A 26,280-nucleotide genomic window follows, 5' to 3' on the forward strand; every position below is an offset into this window, starting at 1 on the left:
AAAAATAGTAAGTATTGAAAAAAAATGGAATTAAACACGTCATAAGTTTTTAAGCATCTATATTTGACGTTGTTATTATTGTATATGATTGTTTGGATTGACTACAACATATATTCAATCTTGATATGTAGAAGTTTGAGGTCGGTTGCTAGTTTCTTCGTTAAAGCTAGTTACGTCTGTAGTTAGGGGCTTGAAGGTGCTCGATTCTAAGATATGACACTTCCTCTTCTTCATCTAAAAATCATTGGAATAATAGATATAAGATTCGTTATTGAAAAAAAATTAATCTAGATGAATACAATATTACTCGTCCACTGACATATACCGTGAGGCCGATCCTGTTCGATTATGTTAAACTATGCTGAAGTTTGGTGAATGCGCCTATTATGAAGCGGTATTCCTCTGTATTGTTTTTATAAACTATTCACATTATGTTATGAATTTGAAAGGCCTTTTTGTTTGTTTACTTAATTTGATGTTATAATGGACAAATCGTGATAGTAAAAATTAAATCAAACGGTGAATTTAGATAAATTTTTATAAGATAATTAAGTGTTCAGTAATATATTAGTGCTTAGTGAAGTTTAGTGGATGAATAACGAATTTTATTGGATTAAAAAATATTTACGTTTAACATAACCTCTAAGGATTTTATAATTAATGATTTTTTTCATTGGATTTACTTACCTTAACACAATTCGACTGATTATCCTTGTCCAGCAATGGTTCACATATTTTAATATCGCTATCGGTGCTAGACACACTTTTTTCCGAAGAAGCCTTCGTTAATAAAATAGTTGGTGATTTTTTCTCTCTCGCATTTTGAAAGGTAGATTTTAGAGGTATATACATATTTGACACATTATGATTCTTCTTACTACCGCCAAAAATACTGTGTAGAAATCTATATCTTGAGCCAGAACTATTAGATTGTAATTTACGGTAAATTTCATCTTCCGTTACTAGTGATACTTCTTGATTATAACTACTTGGCACCTATAATGTTTATTTGAGAAATAATAGGTTTTAGAAAAAATAATCGGAAAAATTAGTTTTATATTGTTTAAGTATCCGTAGGTAAGAGTAGTAGTCACTTCCGGAATGAAACGTCATATAATTTCTTATGCGAAACTTGATGAAATAATCATTAGATTGAATTTAATATTTAATTGTATTGAAAAATAACACAACAAAATCTTATTTATGATAATTATTAACCTATTTAATTTTACATTAAAAAAAAGTGATCTAATAGCCCTGATAGCTGAGGCTTTTCTAATTAAAAAAAAGAAGAATTGTTCTCATAAATGTTAATGACTCTCGATTGATTTGACAGTTTGTTGGTAGTGTATACTTTACCTCTCGTCGTTTATATAACTAATAAGTAGTTGAAAATATATATTTACGATTTTTTATTTAGAAGTGCAAATTGGTCGGTTAAATTACCTCAGAATATAATATTTGTGCAAATTTTTACGCTAAATTTATTCTACGTAAGAGATACGTACATTTATTTCCTAAAAGACGTCACAACATACATGCTAATCCTTCTAGGACTCCTTTACCTGCAACGTGTTCGAATTGTTTTGTCCTTTCAACGGCGATTTCAATATTTTATTGACATCTGCTAACATATTTTTCGAATTAATCAAAAGTGAAGGGCGTCGACTGCCGCAAACTGAGGGTGTTCTAGCTTGGATTTCTTGGTTCAAATCGTGCGCCGTTTGCTTTTTCCTCCAGTAGTTTTTGAAAACTTGCCGCAACTGTTTACTTTTCACACCATATAGGAAACCGTTCACCGGCACTGTGAATAATAACAGACTCGAAGAGATCGTGTAAAAAATGGAATTCAACGCTTTGTTACCGTCGCTGAAAAATTAATAACGGATTGCAACCTAACCTAAAATCGGAAATTTACTCATTTACCTATTGTAGAACGAATCTACGACAGCCTCCCATAAAATAACGAAATAATACGGTAGATAAAGTATGAAAAATGAACCGACTATTTGAAGAAGAGTATACAGGGCGCTGTGGAACTTCGGCCCTGACGGCGGCGACGCTATTTGTTCTAAAGACATAGATAAGGGGTTTTTTTGGTGAGTTATAGCTACCTGCGCTGAAATTGCCACTTGGAATATTGCGGAGGCTATTCTATGTCTATGGTAGCGAGCTATGATAAATATCTAGAAAACACGTTTCATTTTCATTATACAATTTGCGTGCTATACAAATTTATATCAATAAATTAGCTACAAAATGTTTCAGAAATTACGTCATCTATATCAACGTCAAATTTCCTTAATCTCCTGTAAAAATTTGTAAGCTCGGCAACGTTGTTCGATGTGATACTCTGTTTTTTTTTAGTGCTAAACTCCTACTCACCTTGACATTGGAAAATATAATGAAGAACGCCGGTAAGAATAATGAAAAAGTCGTATATATAATTGAATACCATAGAATTCCGCTTCCTGTTGATCTTTCCGGTTGACAAGCACCCAAACGGGGTGTAAAAGTAAACGGAGTTATTTCAAAAAAAGGTGGCGTACTTAGAATGAGAGATGTCGTCCAAACAACACCTAAAGCTATTAAAACCTACAAAAAATCAAGTGTCGTTTTATAAAAAACATTCCTCAAATTTTAATATTGGCAGTTATCTGTTAAAAACGAAGAAGACATTATATGAAATGAAAATGACACGTAAATAAGTAAAAGAAGAATATCACTATCATAGATAAATTGAAAAGTGTAGAGATATTGTTAGAAAATAAATAATGAATTTGACCAAATAAATATGAAATCTTTCAAAATTATTCACACATTCTAGTTTGAATAAAAGAATATAATGTATAACTGTAGGTAAATTAAAAAGTAGAGATAAAAATTACAACGTCAAGTTTTTGAATAATAAGACAAGTGAAGGATTTGAAATAATACTTTAAATAAAAGAAGAATTCAATGTATACCTACCATAGATAAATTACAAAGTATAGAGAAAATTTTAACCATATAAATATGTAATCAAGGTAAATTTTGAAATACCACAACTATTCTACTTCAAATAAAACAAGAATATGATGTATGGCTTGTATAGATAATTGTAGAGATTTTTTTAATCAAATAAATATGAAATACAGATAAAGTTTTGAAATAACGCAACAATTTTGTACTTCAAATAAAAGAAGAATATGATGTCTTACTACCACAGATACATTACAAAGTACAGAGAAAGTAAAAGTCACGTTTTTAAATTGATGCATGTCAATTTTAAATAAAAGAAGAAGAAAACTATTTATTGCTACCATAGAGAGATTAAAAAGTATAGAGGGAATACATACAACGTAAAAGACACAATTTAAAATTGATGCTTGTCAATTTTAAATAAAAGAAGAAAACTACGTGTAGCTACCATAGATAGATTACAAAGTTTAGAGAAAATAGTCATTGCTCATAAATAAGTTACAAGTAGAGAGATTGTGTGAATTTTTAGGTTTATTCACTAACCTTTTTAGACGTAATGATTCGATTGTAATGTAGCGGTACACATATTATATAGAATCTATCACAATTCAATCCGCATATCGTCCATAGAGCCAAAGGTTGTAAGAAAGTGAAGATAAATCCATGAAACAGACATGGCAACCCAGCGGACTCCCATTCTTTACCGTGTGCTCCCGGTATGAAAAATACTAGAAATATAATTCCTATACAAATATCGATTGTACCTAAGTGGAAAAGAAGTATATGGTTGGCCGATTTAATCTAAAAATAAATACATTTTGATTACACAATTGCATAATAGTTTTCTGTATAATATATAAATGTCAACGTCAGTCATATGATTGAAGAATTTTCAATCGAACGCATTAAAATCCGCCAGGGCTGGCCTTGAAAAAAAATCGGCACTAAACAGAGAAACAGATGTCCGCATAATGATATTATTCACATAAATATCAAATAAAAAGCAATTAGAGATGTTATTATCCCGTATTTTGTTATATGGTTACATAAAATAAAATGAATTTACGTCGTTTTTATCGTTTTATTTATCACAAGAACGACATTTTGAGTGTCGTATATACTCACTTGTTTTGTTAAAATTATCACCATCAAAATGTACCCATTTATTAGCAAACCGACTACTGTCGACAATATTAGAAATATCGAAAAAAATAACGATTTCATACCACTAGGTAGTCGCCATTAGGTATTATTTTCGCATTGCTGATATACCTGAAATAATACAACCTTCTGAAATAGATAAATTTAATGTTTTTTCTTAAGTACTTAAAGTAATTTTTATTATTATTATACTTTTTTATATTGTACTTGATCATAATTTCATTCCCCCTTGATGAATACATAAGTATTCGAAAGCTCGGAATATATTAAAGTTAGTACACTTTGGTGTTTAATTTTGCCACAATCCCACTACGAAAACTCTCATAATCTAGCTGGCAAAGACCTCGTTCCAATTCATATAATATAAATATATTTAACCTAAGTTGACAGTTGACAATTAAATCAAATCTGATAATATATAATCGGGATGGTTTATAGACTAAATATTGTTAGATGTACGCCGAGAAAACTGCTCTATTACTTTTATCACGATTCATCTTTCGAAGCCCAGCACTCAATTTATAGTCCATTAATATACAAAATTCAATAAACCTCTTGGTATTTAACAACAGAGCACTTTGTATAATTAGATAATTCACTTCAAGTGAGTTACCTATTGGACAAATAAATTTTACTAACTTCGTTACCTATTGAATTTCGAAAGTGGACTTCTCCATTCAGGGTCGATCTAACCTTGACATAATGGTTCTATGAATATTTCAATCTCGGTAGTTAGAATCGATTTTTAACATAACGTAGGATATTTTTTAAAAAAAAAAAACGAGATATTTGGGACCACGTGGCTGTTTATCGATTGATAATATTTATTTTGAATCTCAATATTTTCCTACAGTTCCTACAATAAATCAGTTATTTTTTAACTACGACACCGCATCTCTACGATATAAAACGGCAAGTCTCCATTTTATAAAATCTTGAAAAACCCAATTTCCGCTTTCAGGAAATTGCCATTTAAATTTTATTTCATAAAATAAACGTCATGATTTTAATATTATTTTATAATAGCGGCTGTATCATAAACCTCAATGGAATATTCTAACTTTGAAGTTGACACAAAATTAATGGGAATTAAGTATACTAAAGAAATATTTTGCGAAATATTCACTATTACCAAGGCCAATGGTTATGATGTCGTGTATTTACGCCATATTGTGACCATAGATAAACTTTAAGTACGGAGTTTTATCTTCCATTTACAGAACGAACATGTGGAATCGTTAAATAATATTAATTATCGTTGTAATAGATACCATCTCTATTATTTTAATATATTAAATTTTTCCTACGTGTAGGATATTTATTTATTTACAAGCGTTATAATGTACATGCTGAATATTTTGTAGACTGTTATGTGTCGTCTAAAACCGTATCTCTACAAATCAAGTGTGAGAAAGATACAGATATCGAGTATGAATTGTTACAATATAACATACATAACCACATATTAATTTAGTTCTGATATTTTGCTCAATTTCTCTACTTCAAACAACGATATGTTCGAACTTTCTTGTTAGCACAAGGATTTCTCTCATTTATTTTCCTGAAATTGAAACGTTTGCGGTTATATCCACGATAACGGTTTGTTTGAACTAAGTTCAGTCAAACAGTTTTTGAAATTGTAAATCAACAAAAAATACTATTACTAGCATGAGTTTGACGTAAGCTGCTTACGTTAATAAAAAAATATTACCAATAAGGATTTAGAAAGAAATAATCTTATCGTATTGTGTATCTATTTTTACTTAAAGGACTACAAAATTGATATAATAATAATAATAATAATAATAACGGATTTAAGTTATGGATGTCTGTTCTATAGGTACAGCTGTGCAGTGTTTTCTTCCATTATAAACACTACGCCAACCAGTGTTGCCAGAGCTAGTACAATTGTAATTTTTCTAATACATTTTCCCTGAGTTCGCAAATATACAGTTATTTTATATTTTCGTTTAATAAAATAAAGTAGAAATTGTACTAGATTGTAACAATAATTAGAAAACAGAGCCAAGTTGATTTAAGTATATTTAGATCGTGAGATTTTTGTACTCCATTGCTAATTTTATCGGTAAACTTTATATAAATTTTTCATCCTTAAAATAATAATTGACACAGTCTATAACATTTTTGGGAAAAAAATTTAATTTCAACTTATGTTTATACATCTTTCTATAATTTTATTAAATTTGTTTGAAGTTGTAGTAGTACATTTTCTAGTTCAATTTTTACATTCAGCTTTAAATTGTGGCAACACTGACGCCAACTCGTATCTTTTAGTTTCTTTCGTTTCGCCTTGACGCCGTAGACTCATTTGGAAGAAGGATTTTATTCTGATAAACATTACAACTTATTTGCATTTCTAAAATTTTAGACGTGAAGACTGATACTTCGTAAGTGAAATTAATCAGTAGGTATTAGGTATTACAACTACTAAGGTATGTTTCTAGATAATTTGGTTAGGTTAGGTTAGGTATGTGTGTCAAGTATTTTATAATGTATATACCGGGGAGGGTAATAAAGAAGTGTATGGCCTGCGTGTAGCAATATGATGTTTAAAACTGCCTATCCTGATCAATTCTGGAATTGAACAAACTATTTTTCTTTTTATAAACTCTATACGTTCAGTTTTTCATTATTGAGAATATTAAACGTTTTTCCGAATCGTAAAAATAAATATCCGGTAGATATAAGTGTCGGTAAAGATGATTCTAACGATATCCAAACTATTAAAGTGATTTTATTAATGATATAAAAGGTATTTTACGACTTCTATAGAAGAAAATTGATCAAAAAGGGCAATGCTAAAATAAAAATTGTGGTAAAATGTCGAGTTTTTTTTCTTCTAAATATTAATAAAAATTTTTACAGTTTGACTGGGGATGAAATTAGATTTTTGATACTAGCTTCATCCGTAAATTCGAGGTAATATCGGGCGATAAAACTAAAAGTGATTTCTCTTTATTTATGGCAGGTTTAATATGTTGCTAACTTGAGAAGTCGAATTTATATGAAGTAGTCATAGCAATTGTGTGAAAATATCAAAATCAGATACAAAATTTCGTCACAAAACAACCTCGTTATTTTATAAGCGGAAAAATGAGATTTGAGATGTGGCAACACTGACTTTAATATGTCAAATCTGACATTGCCTTCACATAGTTTGACATTTTTAATGGTGAACGTATTCAGAACGTCCAAAATATGCTTAAGTATGCTTAAAAAATTTAATCGTAGTGTCAAAATGTCTATATAATCTTTCAAGACGAGTTAAATCCAAAAAAAAAACACTTTGAAGCAAATGATAACTGGTTTTTTGGCAGAGCAAAATAGAACGGTAAATTCTGAGTGGTACACCAGCATTTGCTTGCCAGGAGTGTTTAAAACAAATTTGAGAAAAACCAATCGCCATACAAACTTTTTTCAACAGACAAAACATGGATTTTAGGGTCATCCGCCGTACAGTCTTTGTTGATTCCTTCTAAATCCCAAAGGTCAAAAATAAATTGCGAGGTTTTTCTATACCAGAAGCGTTCAAATTAAATATATTTTGGAGGTACCTAAATCGGTATAAAAAAATCATTCGGTAATTGGTTCAAACACAAACAAAAGTCTTTCGATGGAAGATATTTTGCAAAACGATAAAGCCTCCCTCAATTATAAATATTTATTTTCATTTGTCTATTTTTGTGTCGATTTGGCCAAAATCTTTACCACACGCGATGAAATTTGTATTTTATGCACCGAAATCTTTGTAAAATCATTAAGGACATGGAAAACGCAATTTTGAATCAACAGATTACGAATTTTTCATAATTTTATTACTCTTTCATTAATAAAAATTGACTATAAATGTGCCGAATTGTCTTCGTTGGGTTTCTACTTGAAAAGCAGCGAAAAATTTTGACGTTTCTCAACTAACTTTATTGTTTATTTACGGTGAAAATAACCAACTCAAAATAGAATATTAGGAACATAAAATACAGTCAAAGTGAATGTTTCAAATTTGAAAAGGATTTAAGTACATTAAAATTTAAATAAAAATTATGTCGCCGGATTGTGTATCCACTCACAAACAAACAAACAAACAACGAAGTAAAAAAGGCAATAAATACTAGTGAGATAATATGGTTTTTTAAATAAAAATAGCTATGCCTGATATCGATCTGTCTAAATACGGAGACATCGATAACACAGTGACGTATCGGTATAAAAAGAAAGTTACGAATATGGATTTAATTCCTACCAAAATTTTAGTTTTAAAAACATCCCACTACAGGATGATCATGATGAAACTTTGTACATGTATTGATATTACGAGAAATCAATTTATCGTTTCTATTTTATGCGGAAACATTTACTTCCGGAGACACCGGAAACGGCCATTATCTCAGATATCTAACCATGTCAAAAATCATGATTCACGCATGCCCAGAAGAGTTTCAGTGGAAAAAGTATACAAATGCATCATTTTCGCGTAAAATCAATAGATAAAATGATAATTTAGTAATTTTTGTAAGGTTAGGTTGTGTTAGAGTGTTAAACAAAGATAAACAATAATAATTTTCTTTAATCGATTGTTTTAATTGGACTTATAACTTTTACATATGAAAATCTTCTTTTAATTTTTTAATTAATGATATGAATGAATCTATTTTTGGTTCAGATTTACCAGTTGAATACTCTGCAATAGATAAATTGTAGCAGTGCACTGCTGCCATCTACTAACTGATTCATTTGTATACTTTTTCCACAGAAACTCTTCTGCGCATGCGTCAATCATCATGACTTTTCACACACGGATAGATCTTGATGAGATCTATCGAACAAAGTTATCTATGGTTCGATATCTGTTAGCCTACCTGAGATAATGGCCACTTCCGGTATATCCGGAAGTAAATATTCTCTAGAAACGATAAATCGATTTCTCGTATCATCAATAGTCTATGTAAATAACTATTTTCAGATATTTTTATAAAAAAGTAGTTCTGACGTAATTTAAGCACAAAATAGACACAAGCATTCTAAATTTGCTGACTAAAAAAAACTTTAAAATACCCAGTTTAAGCTTTATCAGTTTCACTGATATAGATCTAAAAAATATCTAAGAAATCCTCTTAACACCAATCCCGGCGACCGCCATTTTGGCGTAGATAATCTATTTTCTTAGATTACCCAAAATTTCATTTCATTGAAACAATGAAGTGACTTTGATAATCAACCGGATTTTTCTATTGTAACAGTTCTGGGATTTACGGTCGGAATTCTTTAATACTTTTTATAGTTCTTTAAGTAAGAATTTACTAAATTAAAATACACCAAATGGACTAAGACTGACACATTAATAGAGATGGGAGTTATTAAAATTAACAAACAGTTATATTACTAAAATTAAATTAGGTACTCGATAAATCTTTAAAGAAAGATATAACTTATTAGGATGATATGATAACATAACCTAAAATTATTTGTATTGAAGATATTCTAGTTTATCGTGGACAATATTTTATGTGAAACAATAATTCCTCTGCTACAATTGATAAATCTTCTTCGTTTTCTACATATAATTCAGTTGTCAGTTGTCAAGCTATTATTACAAGGGAGATAAGGTTACTTATCTAACGTTGTAATTTCGTATACAAGGGAGATTTAATAACTACAATTAAGTGTGAGCTTTGTAATCATTTAGGAGGTGGATCTACTGCCGGGATAACAGTATACAAGGTGATCTATAATATCTACAGTATTATGAATTTAAAAAGGATCCTAGGATCTAGAATTCAAATGAAGGAAAAGACATAAAATTGAATATGTACTGGAAAAAAGAAATGAGATATATAAGAGGAACGAAAGTTGGCAAATACTTATAGTAAAATCATGAAAATTTCTACGTTTACGTTTTCGGATACGATCTTTTTAACTAAAATATTTTCAAAGATGGCATACTTCCGGTTCTACCGGAAGTCGACTGTAACTTTGTTATTTTAAATGGAGCACCCTATATATTAATACAGTTTAGAAATCTACTTAAAATTTTAGTATACTTATGTCTGAAAACTTTTTTCAAAAAATGCATACTTTTTGAGTTATTAATTTTTTTGTAAAAAATTTGACCGTCGCCGACACTTATAAATTATTTTTTTATGAGAATATCCTTAAAGATATGAAAACTTTAAGTCGTGCCCGAGATATTTAAGGTTTTAAATTATTATTGTATTTTTTAACATGTTATAATTTTTTATGTATACTTTTAGTAGGCGTTGTTATAAATGACACTTATTTAACTGTCACTTGTCAATTGTCGAAAATCTTCGTTATTAAATTGATAACGAGCGTCTTTGACTAATGACAGTTAAATGTCATTTATTACAAAGCCTACTAAAAATATACATAAAAAATTAAAACCTTAAATATCTCGGAAATGGCTAAGAGTTAGAATAGGATTAGTAAATACAATTTTATTTGATTTTTTTTACAGACCTTGACAAGATAAAGAAAAATAATTTTTTATTTCTTAGTGCTCGTATCAACGGGTCAAAATAAAATTTAGACCACAACAATTTACAGAATACATTTAATAGCTGGATGGGGGTTTAGGTATAGGAAAGTATACATGAATTTGCCTTATTTTTCACCACTAAATGCATTAAAATAGAAAAAACTGGGTGGTTCTATTTGAAAAAATGAAGAAATTTGATATTTATGAAGTTAAACTTTGAATACTTTTTATACACACCCTGTATAAAATGAAAAATTTTTCAACGTAGATTTAAATAGGCCTGTTCTTGCTTAAGTCAACCGAACAGAAACCATTTTAATATCTTTAAGGGTATCCTCGTAAAAAAATTATTTATAAGGGTCTGCAAGGGTCAAATATTTTACAAAAAAATTAATAACTCAAAAAGTATGCATTTTTCGAAAAAGATTTTCAGACAAAAGTATACCTAAATTTTATGTAGATTTCAAAAAGTATCAATATACAGGGTGTTCTATTTAAAAAATAAAGTTATTTAATATTTATGAAATTAAACTTTGAACACTTTTTATACACACCCTGTATAAAATGAAAAATTTTTCAACGTAGATTTAAATAGGCCTGTTCTTGCTAAAATCAACCGAATAGAAACTATTTTAATATCTTTAAAGGTATCCTCGTAAAAAAATTATTTATAAGGGTCTGCAAGGGTCAAATGTTTTACAAAAAAATTAATAACTCAAAAAGTATGCATTTTTCGAAAAAGATTTTCAGACAAAAGTATACCCAAATTTTATGTAGATTTCAAAAAGTATCAATATACAGGGTGTTCTATTTAAAAAATAAAGTTATTTAATATTTATGAAGTTAAACTTTGAACACTTTTTATACACACCCTGTATAAAATGAAAAATTTTTCAACGTAGATTTAAATAGGCCTGTTCTTGCTAAAATCAACCGAACAGAAACTATTTTAATATCTTTAAAGGTATCCTCGTAAAAAAATTATTTATAAGGGTCTGCAAGGGTCAAATGTTTTACAAAAAAATTAATAACTCAAAAAGTATGCATTTTTCGAAAAAGATTTTCAGACAAAAGTATACCCAAATTTTATGTAGATTTCAAAAAGTATCAATATACAGGGTGTTCTATTTAAAAAATAAAGTTATTTAATATTTATGAAGTTAAAATTTGAACACTTTTTATACACACCCTGTATAAAATGAAAAATTTTTCAACGTAGATTTAAATAGGCCTGTTCTTGCTAAAATCAACCGAACAGAAACTATTTTGATATCTTTAAAGGTATCCTCGTAAAAAAATTATTTATAAGGGTCTGCAAGGGTCAAATGTTTTACAAAAAAATTAATAACTCAAAAAGTATGCATTTTTCGAAAAAGATTTTCAGACAAAAGTATACCTAAATTTTATGTAGATTTCAAAAAGTATCAATATACAGGGTGTTCTATTTAAAAAATAAAGTTATTTAATATTTATGAAGTTAAACTTTGAACACTTTTTATACACACCCTGTATGAAATGAAAAATTTTTCAACGTAGATTTAAATAGGCCTGTTCTTGCTAAAATCAACCGAACAGAAACCATTTTAATATCTTTGAAGGTTTCCTCGTAAAAAAATCATTTATAAGAGTCTGCAAGGGTCAAATTTTTTACAAAAAAAGTAATAACTCAAAAATTATGCATTTCTCGAAAAAAGTTTTTAGACAAAAGTTTACTAAAATGTTACGTAGATTTCAAAAATGTATTAATATAAAGGGTGTTTTATTTAAAATAACAAAGTTACTGTCTACTTCAGGTAGAACCGGAAATCGGCCATCTTTGAAAATATGTTAGATAAAAAGATCGTAACCAAAAACTTGAACGTAGAAATTTTCATGAATTTACTATAAGTATTTGCCATATACAGATAGTTTTAACTCGTCGTGGAATACCCTGTATATATGCATGTTCCAAAATAAAAATTTTAGAAAAATTACTGGCAAATCTAAAGTGACTACTAGTCTATGAAAGACGTTGAAAATGACGTCACTGTGGTATGACAGGTTTACTTGATTTTTACATCACCAGAACGTGACTTTTTGTCATATGACGTGAAAAATGACATCGCGTAACCTGGGTATATGGGGCCGGATAAAATGATCGGATTATGACTTTTAAGAAAAATTATTTCAAATAAATTTTTTTTTATATATTTTGGACGAATCCCTTTTGCCCATCATGTACAAGTAGCGCCCAAAATACCAATGTCCGGGTAGAAATTGTTGAAAATAATACAGTGCAGACTCGATAATCCGAATTCTTCAGTAGTCCGAACAAGCATTTTCAATACATTGGATACCTGTACTTTAAGGCCTATTTCCTATAGAAATTATGACTAGAAGTTCAGGGATTCCAACAACACAAGACATTGTCCTTAAAACAAAAAAGTGAAATTATTGAAAGAGTTGTGCGTGAGTGCCGCTGAGTTTGAGGTTGGAAGATCCACAATCTGTGACATAAAACAGAAAAAGTCTAAAATCGACAGGTAGGATGAATTTTAAAACAATTTCAGTGCTTTTAAAAATGGATTTTATTCTTTTGACCCGTCTAAACACATCATCAATTTGACGTGAAGACTTTCGGCATATTTTGCAAATTTAAATTAATTTTATGTCACATTGACATGAATAATCATTGATATAACACTCAATTGCCACCAAATCAACATCTGGTCAATATTTTATTGCTCAAAGATACGTAAAGCAAGCGAAAATTACAAATTACTTTAACTCCTTTGGTAATCCGAATCTCCTCGGTTTTACTCAACTTCACCACGGTTTCTCTCTATCCAAAATTGCACGCATGGTAACCAGGATCCTGGACCTTCCTGTTTTGACCTTGCTCCAAAGACTTCTGCTCTTATTTTATCGTGCGAACCCTGTACCTCACTCCGAATACCTCTTTTTTCTCAGGAATATTTCCAAAGTCGTTAATCACCATTATGGCTGGCTCCGAGACCTTTGAAGCGCCCTTCTCTGCACCTGTGCTAGTCTTCTGCACTCCTCCATATCAAATCGACTGGACTGTGCTCAGAAGCAGCCGTCTCTTACTCGACGTTAGCCATCATCAGCTTCAAGACGAATCTACTCCCAAATCTCTCCAGTTTACTATCGATGGTTATTCCAAGTTCTTAGCTATGTCTTCGTTTCTGATTTAGTACTTGAATGGGAACTTTAAGAATGATAACTTCGGTCAACGACAGCTGTTAACCACCTGATTCAGTTTTAGCTAGACCAGCTCCAGATCGCGAGCAGCAAAAAGTGCAACCACAAGAATAGAAAAATTAATGTTTTAGAGAGTTTTTTTTTAGTAGCATGGTATTTTTGTATAGATTTCAAACCTTTTTAGAGTGATAAAGCTGTGGAATAAATAAAAGTACCCGATATATTCGAAATATTGATAAAACGCGCAGTTCGACTTAGATTTTTCTAGTTTTTTTAAATTTACAATCTAAAAGATAGTTTACCAAAAGAAAAAACAGTTTTTTTGGAAAATTTCCGAGGCGTACTTGATTTTTAAAAAGAATTATTTTAGAAATTAGTCATTTCTCAAGCAGTGTTAAAGTCCTTTCATTTGTTCGTAAAAAATGTATTTTCAAAATTTAATAATTGAACCCTTCGCTTACCTCTGTAAACAAAAATTGTCCAGTCCATGGAGTGACGGAGTTGGAAACGGAGCGCACTTCACGATATTGTCAACAATAAGTCGCTTTAACAGTGCAGAGAACGGAAAATTAATGGAAAAAGTATTGGAGAATATAATGTTGATCCATTGGTCGGTGACGCGGTTCTCAAGCGCATGGAAATTTCAGTGTTTCCCTTCGTTCAGGGTTACTGGATATATTTTCGGATTATTTGTTATATTTATATGGAATTTATTTGATAAAACAAAGTCGTTGGACCCTTACAATTCACGCGGTGTTCGTTCGGACATATACACTGATAATCACGAAACGAATTTCTTGATGCGTAAACATTCGACGTAAAGTTATACAAATATCATATCTTGAAATACTTCTCACCGATAAATCTGTCTGATGTCACATGAATTTGACACATTTTCGATTGAAATGAACGTCATTGAATATTATAACGAACAAAATGATTTGATTTGAACGAAATTATATGAAACGAATGTCATAGATGACGTTTATCAACTCCATTTTGACAACTTTGGCACGTTACAATTCCTACCGATAAATCTGTCTAATGTCACATGAAACTGACACATTTTCGATTGAAATGAACGTCATTGAATATTATAACGAACAAAATGATTTGATTCGAACGAAATTATATCAAACGAATGTCATAGATGACGTTTATCAACTCCATTTTGACAACTTTGGCACGTTACAATTCCTACCGATAAATCTGTCTAATGTCACATGAAACTGACACATTTTCGATTGAAATGAACGTCATTGAATATTATAACGAACAAAATGATTTGATTCGAACGAAATTATATCAAACGAATGTCATAGATGACGTTTATCAACTCCATTTTGACAACTTTGGCACGTTACAATTCCTACCGATAAATCTGTCTAATGTCACATGAAACTGACACATTTTCGATTGAAATGAACGTCATTGAATATTATAACGAACAAAATGATTTGATTCGAACGAAATTATATCAAACGAATGTCATAGATGACGTTTATCAACTCCATTTTGACAACTTTGGCACGTTACAATTCCTACCGATAAATCTGTCTAATGTCACATGAAACTGACACATTTTCGATTGAAATGAACGTCATTGAATATTATAACGAACAAAATGATTTGATTCGAACGAAATTATATCAAACGAATGTCATAGATGACGTTTATCAACTCCATTTTGACAACTTTGGCACGTTACAATTCCTACCGATAAATCTGTCTAATGTCACATGAAACTGACACATTTTCGATTGAAATGAACGTCAGTAAATATTATAACGAACAAAATGATTTGATTCGAACGAAATTATATTAAACGAATGTCATAGATGACGTTTATCAACTCCATTTTGACAACTTTGGCACGTTACAATTCCTACCGATAAATCTGTCTAATGTCACATGAAACTGATACATTTTCGATTGAAATGAACGTCAGTAAATATTATAACGAACAAAATGATTTGATTCGAACGAAATTATATCACACGAATGTCATAGATGACGTTTATCAAGTCCATTTTGACAACTTTGGCACGTTACAATTCCTACCGATAAATCTGTCTAATGTCACATGAAACTGACACATTTTCGATTGAAATGAACGTCAGTAAATATTATAACGAACAAAATGATTTGATTCGAACGAAATTATATCACACGAATGTCATAGATGACGTTTATCAACTCCATTTTGACAACTTTGGCACGTTACAATTCCTACCGATAAATCTGTCTAATGTCACATGAAACTGACACATTTTCGATTGAAATGAACGTCAGTAAATATTATAACGAACAAAATGATTTGATTCGAACGAAATTATATCACACGAATGTCATAGATGACGTTTATCAAGTCCATTTTGACAACTTTGGCACGTTACAATTCCTACCGATAAATCTGTCTAATGTCACATGAAACTGACACATTTTCGATTGAAATGAACGTCAGTAAATATTATAACGAACAAAATGATTTGATTCGAACGAAATTATATCACACGAATGTCATAGATGACGTTTATCAACTCCATTTTGACAACTTTGGCACGTTACAATTCCTACCGATAAATCTGTCCAATGTCACATGAAACTGACATATTTTCGATTGAAATCAACGTCAGTAAATATTATAAAGAACAAAATGATTTGATTCGAACGAAATTATATTAAACGAATGTCATAGATGACGTTTATCAACTCCATTTTGACAACTTTGGCACGTTACAATTCCTACCGATAAATCTGTCCAATGTCACATGAAACTGACACATTTTCGATTGAAATCAACGTCAGTAAATATTATAAAGAACACAATGATTTGATTCGAACGAAATTATATTAAACGAATGTCATAGATGACGTTTATCAACTCCATTTTGACAACTTTGGCACGTTACAATTCCTACCGATAAATCTGTCTAATGTCACATGAAACTGACACATTTTCGATTGAAATGAACGTCATTGAATATTATAACGAACAAAATGATTTGATTCGAACGAAATTATATCAAACGAATGTCATAGATGACGTTTATCAACTCCATTTTGACAACTTTGGCACGTTACAATTCCTACCGATAAATCTGTCTAATGTCACATGAAACTGACACATTTTCGATTGAAATGAACGTCATTGAATATTATAACGAACAAAATGATTTGATTGAAACGAAATTATATCAAACGAATGTCATAGATGACGTTTATCAACTCCATTTTGACAACTTTGGCACGTTACAATTCCTACCGATAAATCTGTCTAATGTCACATGAAACTGACACATTTTCGATTGAAATGAACGTCATTGAATATTATAACGAACAAAATGATTTGATTCGAACGAAATTATATGAAACGAATGTCATAGATGACGTTTATCAACTCCATTTTGACAACTTTGGCACGTTACAATTCCTACCGATAAATCTGTCTAATGTCACATGAAACTGACACATTTTCGATTGAAATGAACGTCATTGAATATTATAACGAACAAAATGATTTGATTCGAACGAAATTATATCAAACGAATGTCATAGATGACGTTTATCAACTCCATTTTGACAACTTTGGCACGTTACAATTCCTACCGATAAATCTGTCTAATGTCACATGAAACTGACACATTTTCGATTGAAATGAACGTCATTGAATATTATAACGAACAAAATGATTTGATTCGAACGAAATTATATCAAACGAATGTCATAGATGACGTTTATCAACTCCATTTTGACAACTTTGGCACGTTACAATTCCTACCGATAAATCTGTCTAATGTCACATGAAACTGACACATTTTCGATTGAAATGAACGTCATTGAATATTATAACGAACAAAATGATTTGATTCGAACGAAATTATATCAAACGAATGTCATAGATGACGTTTATCAACTCCATTTTGACAACTTTGGCACGTTACAATTCCTACCGATAAATCTGTCCAATGTCATATGAAACTGACACATTTTCGATTGAAATGAACGTCAGTAAATATTATAACGAACAAAATGATTTGATTGGAACGAAATTATATTAAACGAATGTCATAGATGACGTTTATCAACTCCATTTTGACAACTTTGGCACGTTACAATTCCTACCGATAAATCTGTCTAATGTCACATGAAACTGACACATTTTCGATTGAAATGAACGTCATTGAATATTATAACGAACAAAATGATTTGATTCGAACGAAATTATATCAAACGAATGTCATAGATGACGTTTATCAACTCCATTTTGACAACTTTGGCACGTTACAATTCCTACCGATAAATCTGTCTAATGTCACATGAAACTGACACATTTTCGATTGAAATGAACGTCATTGAATATTATAACGAACAAAATGATTTGATTGGAACGAAATTATATTAAACGAATGTCATAGATGACGTTTATCAACTCCATTTTGACAACTTTGGCACGTTACAATTCCTACCGATAAATCTGTCTAATGTCACATGAAACTGACACATTTTCGATTGAAATGAACGTCATTGAATATTATAACGAACAAAATGATTTGATTCGAACGAAATTATATCAAACGAATGTCATAGATGACGTTTATCAACTCCATTTTGACAACTTTGGCACGTTACAATTCCTACCGATAAATCTGTCTAATGTCACATGAAACTGACACATTTTCGATTGAAATGAACGTCATTGAATATTATAACGAACAAAATGATTTGATTCGAACGAAATTATATCAAACGAATGTCATAGATGACGTTTATCAACTCCATTTTGACAACTTTGGCACGTTACAATTCCTACCGATAAATCTGTCTAATGTCACATGAAACTGACACATTTTCGATTGAAATGAACGTCATTGAATATTATAACGAACAAAATGATTTGATTCGAACGAAATTATATCAAACGAATGTCATAGATGACGTTTATCAACTCCATTTTGACAACTTTGGCACGTTACAATTCCTACCGATAAATCTGTCTAATGTCACATGAAACTGACACATTTTCGATTGAAATGAACGTCATTGAATATTATAACGAACAAAATGATTTGATTCGAACGAAATTATATCAAACGAATGTCATAGATGACGTTTATCAACTCCATTTTGACAACTTTGGCACGTTACAATTCCTACCGATAAATCTGTCTAATGTCACATGAAACTGACACATTTTCGATTGAAATGAACGTCATTGAATATTATAACGAACAAAATGATTTGATTCGAACGAAATTATATCAAACGAATGTCATAGATGACGTTTATCAACTCCATTTTGACAACTTTGGCACGTTACAATTCCTACCGATAAATCTGTCTAATGTCACATGAAACTGACACATTTTCGATTGAAATGAACGTCATTGAATATTATAACGAACAAAATGATTTGATTCGAACGAAATTATATCAAACGAATGTCATAGATGACGTTTATCAACTCCATTTTGACAACTTTGGCACGTTACAATTCCTACCGATAAATCTGTCTAATGTCACATGAAACTGACACATTTTCGATTGAAATGAACGTCATTGAATATTATAACGAACAAAATGATTTGATTCGAACGAAATTATATCAAACGAATGTCATAGATGACGTTTATCAACTCCATTTTGACAACTTTGGCACGTTACAATTCCTACCGATAAATCTGTCTAATGTCACATGAAACTGACACATTTTCGATTGAAATGAACGTCATTGAATATTATAACGAACAAAATGATTTGATTCGAACGAAATTATATCAAACGAATGTCATAGATGACGTTTATCAACTCCATTTTGACAACTTTGGCACGTTACAATTCCTACCGATAAATCTGTCCAATGTCATATGAAACTGACACATTTTCGATTGAAATGAACGTCAGTAAATATTATAACGAACAAAATGATTTGATTGGAACGAAATTATATTAAACGAATATCATAGATGACGTTTTTCAACTACATTTTGACAACTTTTCGATTGAAATGAACGACATAGATGACGTTCATCAATTTTTATGATATAACAGTTTCATGCTATCATTTTATTTCACCTGGAGACGACACTGAAAATATCTAATTATATTGTAGATCATTAGGGCGTAAGTTCATTTAGTGAGTTAGTATAGTGGAAGATGATGTCACGAAAGGCAATTTGAAGGATAATTTGGCAAAGGATAATAATTTGCCTGAACGTTATACACTTTGAACAAGTACGGAAACTTGGTAGTCTTGTTGATAGCGGGCTATCATGAGTTATGTGCTGCTTTTAAATACGTTTATTTCCTCAGAAATATAAAGCTTGATATTTGGTATCTTGGTAACCTAAACTCTCCATTTGTCATCATTTCCTTCAAAATAATCGTTCACGTTTTGTTCCATTCCTGAGGTTGTTTATTACAATTTAATAAACTGATTAACATGGAAAAACATGCAAAAGCCAAAGACTTCTGGAGCACAATTTAATATTTATATATTCATCGGAAATATTACGACAGCAGTCGTCCAGAAACTTCCACAAACCTCCGCTCATTCCAACCGAAGAGCGTGGCGAATAATCGAGAAACAACACAAAGTTTCCGTACAATACAGAATAGTTCGGTTACTCGACTAGAGATGCCACTAGTTCGGCAGCAACTGCGTTTGCCTCTCGTCAAAAGATGGCGCGATATATATTCAAATGTAATAATTTAACTCTCTTCACTTCTCGTATTTTTTCGGTATATTAGATAATATTTTGGTTATTTCGAGGAGGGTTTGGGTGTGTTAAATGTAAAAATATATCCTCCATTTGCAAACCTAATTGAAAATTAAACTACTGACATAAGATAGGGTTGCCAACCGTCCTGTTTTCCCAGAACATTTCCTAGTTTTTGTAGTGGGACGTCCTGAATAGTTTTTAAGCAGCGTCAACATTTTTTACAAACTAAAGTGTTTGTTTCATATTTTAATAACTATTTTGTATGATTTTATTCAAATATTTTCATTAAAAAGTTTTATTATTTTAATTACTTGAATTTTATTTCACCTGTTTTCCCTAGATATTTTTTAAATTTGAGGTTGGCAACCCTAACATAAGAGACATATCTTACAGCGACATGAAATAATATGAGGTAACTACAAATAAATATAACAAAAAAAATTTTAATATTGATTTCTGTTCCTTCATTAGTTGCGTTCAGATTTCATCATAATTTTTTTTCTTTGATGTTACTACTAATATTTGATTTGATTCGATATGATGATCTAAATTTAACTTTTGAAAATAGGTCATCATGATAGAGAACACGTAGATCAATAACCGTTTTCGGGTTAACCTTACTAATTTATTCGTTTTCATGACAAATTCATAGACAAAAATGATATTTTTAGAACTAGATTATCAAACTAGCAACAGACTGTAATACAAGTTACGAGGATGGCCCCAAAAGTACCTGGCCCATACATTTTTCCCAGAGGACTAAATCTGGCGTATAGGATGCATAAGGTATCAATTTTATACGGTAATTGCATAATACTCGCCGTTAATAGTTTTCCCTTTTTCACGCTATCTCTTGGGCAGGCCAGGTACTTCTGGAATCATATATTTAACCTAGAGTTTACACTTTTATCAAGTAAACTAAAAAGTTAGTAGGCTGACACATAGATGGCGATACCAGTATTGAATCCATATGATTTACAGTTAATTCTGACACTTAAAAGACACGTGTATGAATTTGACAGCTGTCATGCTATTAATTTGTGAGTTATACGAATTTTAATGAAGCAACTTTTGTTAGTTTATAAAAATGACAAAAAGTTCACTATTGAGGACAGCGGGGCGTTTTCAATTTTGAAACATATGCTGTATAGATTGTGTACTTTCTAATACAGTGATTATATTCAAGGAATTACCGCCATTTCTAAGGCAGGCCAGGTACTTCATCATTCGTATATAAAAAGCTACAATTTTCATTGTTGAGCATTTCCCATTTTCATCGGGTTCAAATTCTCTACAAATTTTATATTTATCTGTTTTTCAATACCTTTTTACCTATTCAGTACTTTGATATTATATATTTAACCTAGAGTTCACACTTTTATCAAGTAAATTAAAAAGTTAGTAGGCTGACAAATAGATGGCGCTACTAGTATTGAATCCATATGATTTACAGTTAGCTCTGACCTTTAAAAGACACGTGTATGAATTTGACAGCTGTCAAACTATTAATTTGTGAGTTATACGAATTTTAATGAAGCAACTATTGTTAGTTTATAAAAATGACAAAAAGTTCACTATTGAAACATATTCTGTACTTTCTAATACAGTGATTTTATTCAAGGAATTACCGCCATCTCTAGGTCAGGTCAGGTACTTCTGGGACCTCGTAAATGACGTAACCTCTGTGGTTTTAATTCTTAAGTTTTTAAAATTCTCCATACTGCAGCTGACTAATTTCATGTTTAGTTGATTAGAAATAATGATAGTTCGAAAATATTTGTATCATACGATCAAACATCGTACGGAGCCGATGTTCTCGGTAATAAACAGTATTTGAGTGGAAAAATGAATGTTTACTGAAACCGCCGTATTTTCCTTTGACTTATCTCGGCCTTATTATAATCATTAAACAGAACAATACGATTCTTTTGTGGTCTTAGTCTGTTTAAGCAAACAATCTGATAAGATCTACTACCTATAATAATTATTACATTGGAATTTAATGTGCGAACGGTTTTGTTTTGGTTATGTATGAGAATTTAGAGAAAATTGAACAAAAAATTGTTCATTTATGAAAATATTAGTGTTCAATTGTTAGGTTAGTTCATTGTTTGAAAATATGAGGTAAGTATAGTTGTGAGACTTTATAAACAAAAATAATACGCAAATGATATGACGTTATTAACATTTTTTATCATTTTATTAATTTATTCTAATACTATTTGTTTTTTATAATTTTTCTATAGTGTGAACTGTATAAAATCATTTTTCTGATTTCTAAAATAGCAAGCAAGACTTAAGTAATCGAACTTTGAGCCTTTTATATAGATATATCTTTCATTTTGGATGATACAAGACATTGTAACCATCAAAATTGTAGCAAAGTCTAGACTTACACTAGATTTCCAAAAAAAGGAAATTTTCAGTCTATAATTTCACGAAAATGGATCAAAAACGTGAAAATTTCTTTATGCAATAATTATAGTTGAAAAATTGGGGAGAAAACAAAGAAGTTATAACTCGTAAAACAGAAAGGTGTACCAGTTCTAGAAAAAGAAGAAGAAAAATGACATTATGAAAACAATATTTTAAACAATTATTGGAAAAAGAAGAAGAAATGATAACAGAAGGAGAAAGTGAACAGGAGACAATATTGGTAAATCCAAATCGACAAGAAAACACATTTTTTTATTTAAGTAGACGTATAGCCTTTCAAAAACAACATTAAACAACAAATCGATACTGAATTTCTTCCATTTCCAATTATACAACTATCAAACTGAAACTGAACGTTCAAAATATCCGAAATTGTATAGAGAATCTCTCAATGCGTGCGTAAATATATCTCCCAACAAGTACCTGCCAGGTTGAAATCGGAAATTTTGAGACAGCCCCTCGTATATTCCTTCTAACAAACTGTACCTCATTAAATTTTTTGTACGCAATTAGATAATATTTAGAAATCATACTAACTTTTTCAGAGTCTAAATTTCAACTAACAACACATGACAATTCTAAAGATATTGTCGTAATGAGCTGGGGACAGGAGCTCGGTCCCATCGATCACGACGCACCGAATTTATTTGTATATACACCGAATGGTAATTCATCCGGCACCATGTACGACGATTACGATTACGAGAGTGGTTTTTTTAACCTAACATTAGATGATTGTAAAGAGCAGTATGCTGTTCGATCATTGGAATTATCGAATACACACAAAGATAAATTTTGTAAAGTAACGTTTGACAGTATAGCTTGTTGGCCGCCAACTCTATTCAACGAAACGGCAACGATCAGCTGTTTTTCTGAATTGTTTCATATTAAATATGATTCTTCACGTAAGTATTTTTTTACTCTCGTATATAACTCACATGATTGATACGCAAAAGAACCTATAAATTCAGTTTGTTTTCAACTCTACTTGTAGTAGAGGTACCTGTTACTTCGACAAGACCATTGTTTGTAAATAACATATCTCTTGTTACTCGACGGATAATAGTTAAGGGAGTTGACTCACAGAGGGGGCTTTAGTTTTAAAAAGCTCATTCATAAATTCATATCTCACAATTAATACGTTACGCGCGAATCAAGAAAGGTAAACGTTGTCGGATTGTGTTGATAAATGAGATTATATAATAACAAAATTTTGTTCGGTAGTCCGACGATATGATGGGATTTCTGGATTTTTTTAAATGTATGAGAGGTGTGATTTATTTTTTTGAATAATATAAGGTATTAAGGACAATATTAGAATTATCTAAAACTTAAGAGAGGTAAATATACATTACTACATATAATATTCTATATGTTTAACGGAATGTTTCTAATGTCGTTTTAATTCATATAATTTAAAGTTAGTAATATGTTATATCCATAATTGATATTTTCATGAGAAAATATTTGAAAAGAAATTTCGTTTTAATACATGAATCAATTTCAATTAGAACAAGAGAAATATTAGAAGCTTGGCAACATTGTTAGGTTCTTATTCGTAGATGTTATTTCTTCTAAAATCAAAGCAAGGAAAGTACCTTCTTACTCTAACAATTAAGAATTATAAGAGCGGAACGATATAAATAAACAAAAGAAACATTAAAAAGATAATTTAGTAATAATCCTCATTCATACAATATGGTGCTGCACATTTATTTATGGAGATATGATATGTCTATCTCTTTTTAGTGTCCTCTCGCTTCAGACAGTATATTGGTTTCTGTCTGTCTCCCACTTTTCTAGCAATGTTGGCGGGAAACAATTGCATGCAAAGGAATAAGGTTAAAAACTTACATTCAGTTAAAATTCCCTAAGCTTATCTACTAATCCCTTATTGCAGTGGATGGGAACATGTGCGATGCATTCACAAAATATACCAGAATACCCGATCTCATAGACATGACGCGAAAATACATTAACTTATACGATAACGCACTAACTTATGTATTGAATCCACATTAGATTACGTCGGGGTCGCAAGTTGTGTACTTTTACGTAAATAATCACTCCAATCGGTGTTATTACCAGTTCACTAACAATTTTGTTTTCAACATGTACCAACGCCTATGCTCCGACTCCCGCACTTTTCACTTTCTTTGGATTGAGAGTATACTAAAAAGAGATAGGTATGTCCTATCCCCAGATCTTCTCAATTCAATATATATTGTAACTGATATAAGATGTCGCTACAGGCGACTGTCATAATATTTATTTTTTATCGTTAATCATTACATTTTACGTGTATACTTTCCTATTTTTTACCTTTATTTCAGAAATGTTTCTTTCGTTTATTCAGATTGAATACGTATCATTTTATTTAATTGAATTATAAACGTAATTATAAAATATAGTTGGTACATTGGCGTCATCTGTCAGCAGGATTATAACTATTGAATTATATTTGGTTATTATTCTTATAAAGTTAGAATTTGTGAATTATTCTTATTGATATATTGGGAAGTTTAGTATATTTTCACTCTCTTCTTTCGTTCTGATTTATAAATATTTTTAGAAAATGCTACGCGTTTTTGCCATGCAAATGGAACTTGGTCGAAACAAAATTTTTCTATGTGTAAAGAACTAATAGAAATACCAGAAAATACATCGACGCAGGCTGATATATATTTTGTTGGATTTACATTAAGTCTAATAACTCTCACTATAGCTGTAGGAATTTTTATGTGTTTTAAGTAAGTAGAAAAAGATTAATTCGTTAAATTGAACGATTTTATTCTCAGGGGAAAGATTATTTTGGTTGCACCTCGTAATCACAATGAAATTTACTTTTATAAAAAAGGTATATAGTTGCCAAAATTATTTTTGGTACAGATCACAAAGCAAAATTCCAAATAGTTAAAAATAAAATAACAATAAATTTATATTCAGTAAACGTATACTCTATTTGTGTATAGTTTTAATGCTAAATAGCCGGAAGCAAAAAATTCTCATGCCTCAATTTTTTTACACACTAAACACAGAGCTCGGGACAGACAAAATCCCCTTTAGATCGATTAACTTCTAATCGTTGACTTAATTAAACACTTAATATCTTTCTTCATTCATATATGTTTTCATTCAAATTTTTTCAAAGTAAATAATTATAAAAACTTAAAACACATCATCAACACGTGTCAGTTGATCAACTAATACTACATAGGTTTCCCGCCGAAAGTTCCTAACCCAAAACATGTCAAGCGGGATATTCTCGACGAGTATGTAGATACA

At 30.5% G+C, this 26,280-nt stretch overlaps 2 protein-coding genes across 7 annotated transcripts in view; one reads left to right on the forward strand and one right to left on the reverse strand.

Moving 5' to 3' along the window:
- Positions 1–42: 42 nt before the first annotated feature.
- Positions 43–26,280, reverse strand: part of LOC130447495 (trace amine-associated receptor 3-like) — a 26,717-nt gene continuing 479 nt past the window's right edge. Inside the window, exons 1-8 of one of the 5 annotated variants that reach the window (XM_056784349.1) lie at positions 14,299–14,411; positions 4,087–4,233; positions 3,505–3,762; positions 2,386–2,595; positions 1,927–2,186; positions 1,566–1,869; positions 688–996; positions 43–234 (exon numbers count right to left, since the gene is read on the reverse strand). In XM_056784349.1, the coding sequence (XP_056640327.1) occupies positions 115–234; positions 688–996; positions 1,566–1,869; positions 1,927–2,186; positions 2,386–2,595; positions 3,505–3,762; positions 4,087–4,185 (1,560 nt within the window). In that variant the 5' untranslated portion in view covers positions 4,186–4,233; positions 14,299–14,411 and the 3' untranslated portion in view covers positions 43–114. Of the gene's footprint in view, positions 235–687; positions 997–1,565; positions 1,870–1,926; positions 2,187–2,385; positions 2,596–3,504; positions 3,763–4,086; positions 4,234–14,298; positions 14,412–26,280 lie in introns of those variants that run through there. The other 4 variants (XM_056784345.1, XM_056784348.1, XM_056784350.1 and 1 more) reach the window with 4 other exon arrangements.
- The window catches only part of LOC130447496 (diuretic hormone receptor-like), a 7,492-nt gene continuing 3,757 nt past the window's right edge, over positions 22,546–26,280 (forward strand). For both annotated transcript variants that reach the window (XM_056784352.1, XM_056784353.1), the window contains exons 1-3: positions 22,546–22,683; positions 23,541–23,900; positions 25,568–25,745. In XM_056784352.1, the coding sequence (XP_056640330.1) occupies positions 23,591–23,900; positions 25,568–25,745 (488 nt within the window). In that variant the 5' untranslated portion in view covers positions 22,546–22,683; positions 23,541–23,590. The remainder of the gene's footprint in view (positions 22,684–23,540; positions 23,901–25,567; positions 25,746–26,280) is intronic.

The sequence above is a fragment of the Diorhabda sublineata genome, chromosome 8 (genome assembly GCF_026230105.1).
Source record: "Diorhabda sublineata isolate icDioSubl1.1 chromosome 8, icDioSubl1.1, whole genome shotgun sequence".
Classification (NCBI taxonomy): Eukaryota; Metazoa; Arthropoda; class Insecta; order Coleoptera; family Chrysomelidae; genus Diorhabda; species Diorhabda sublineata.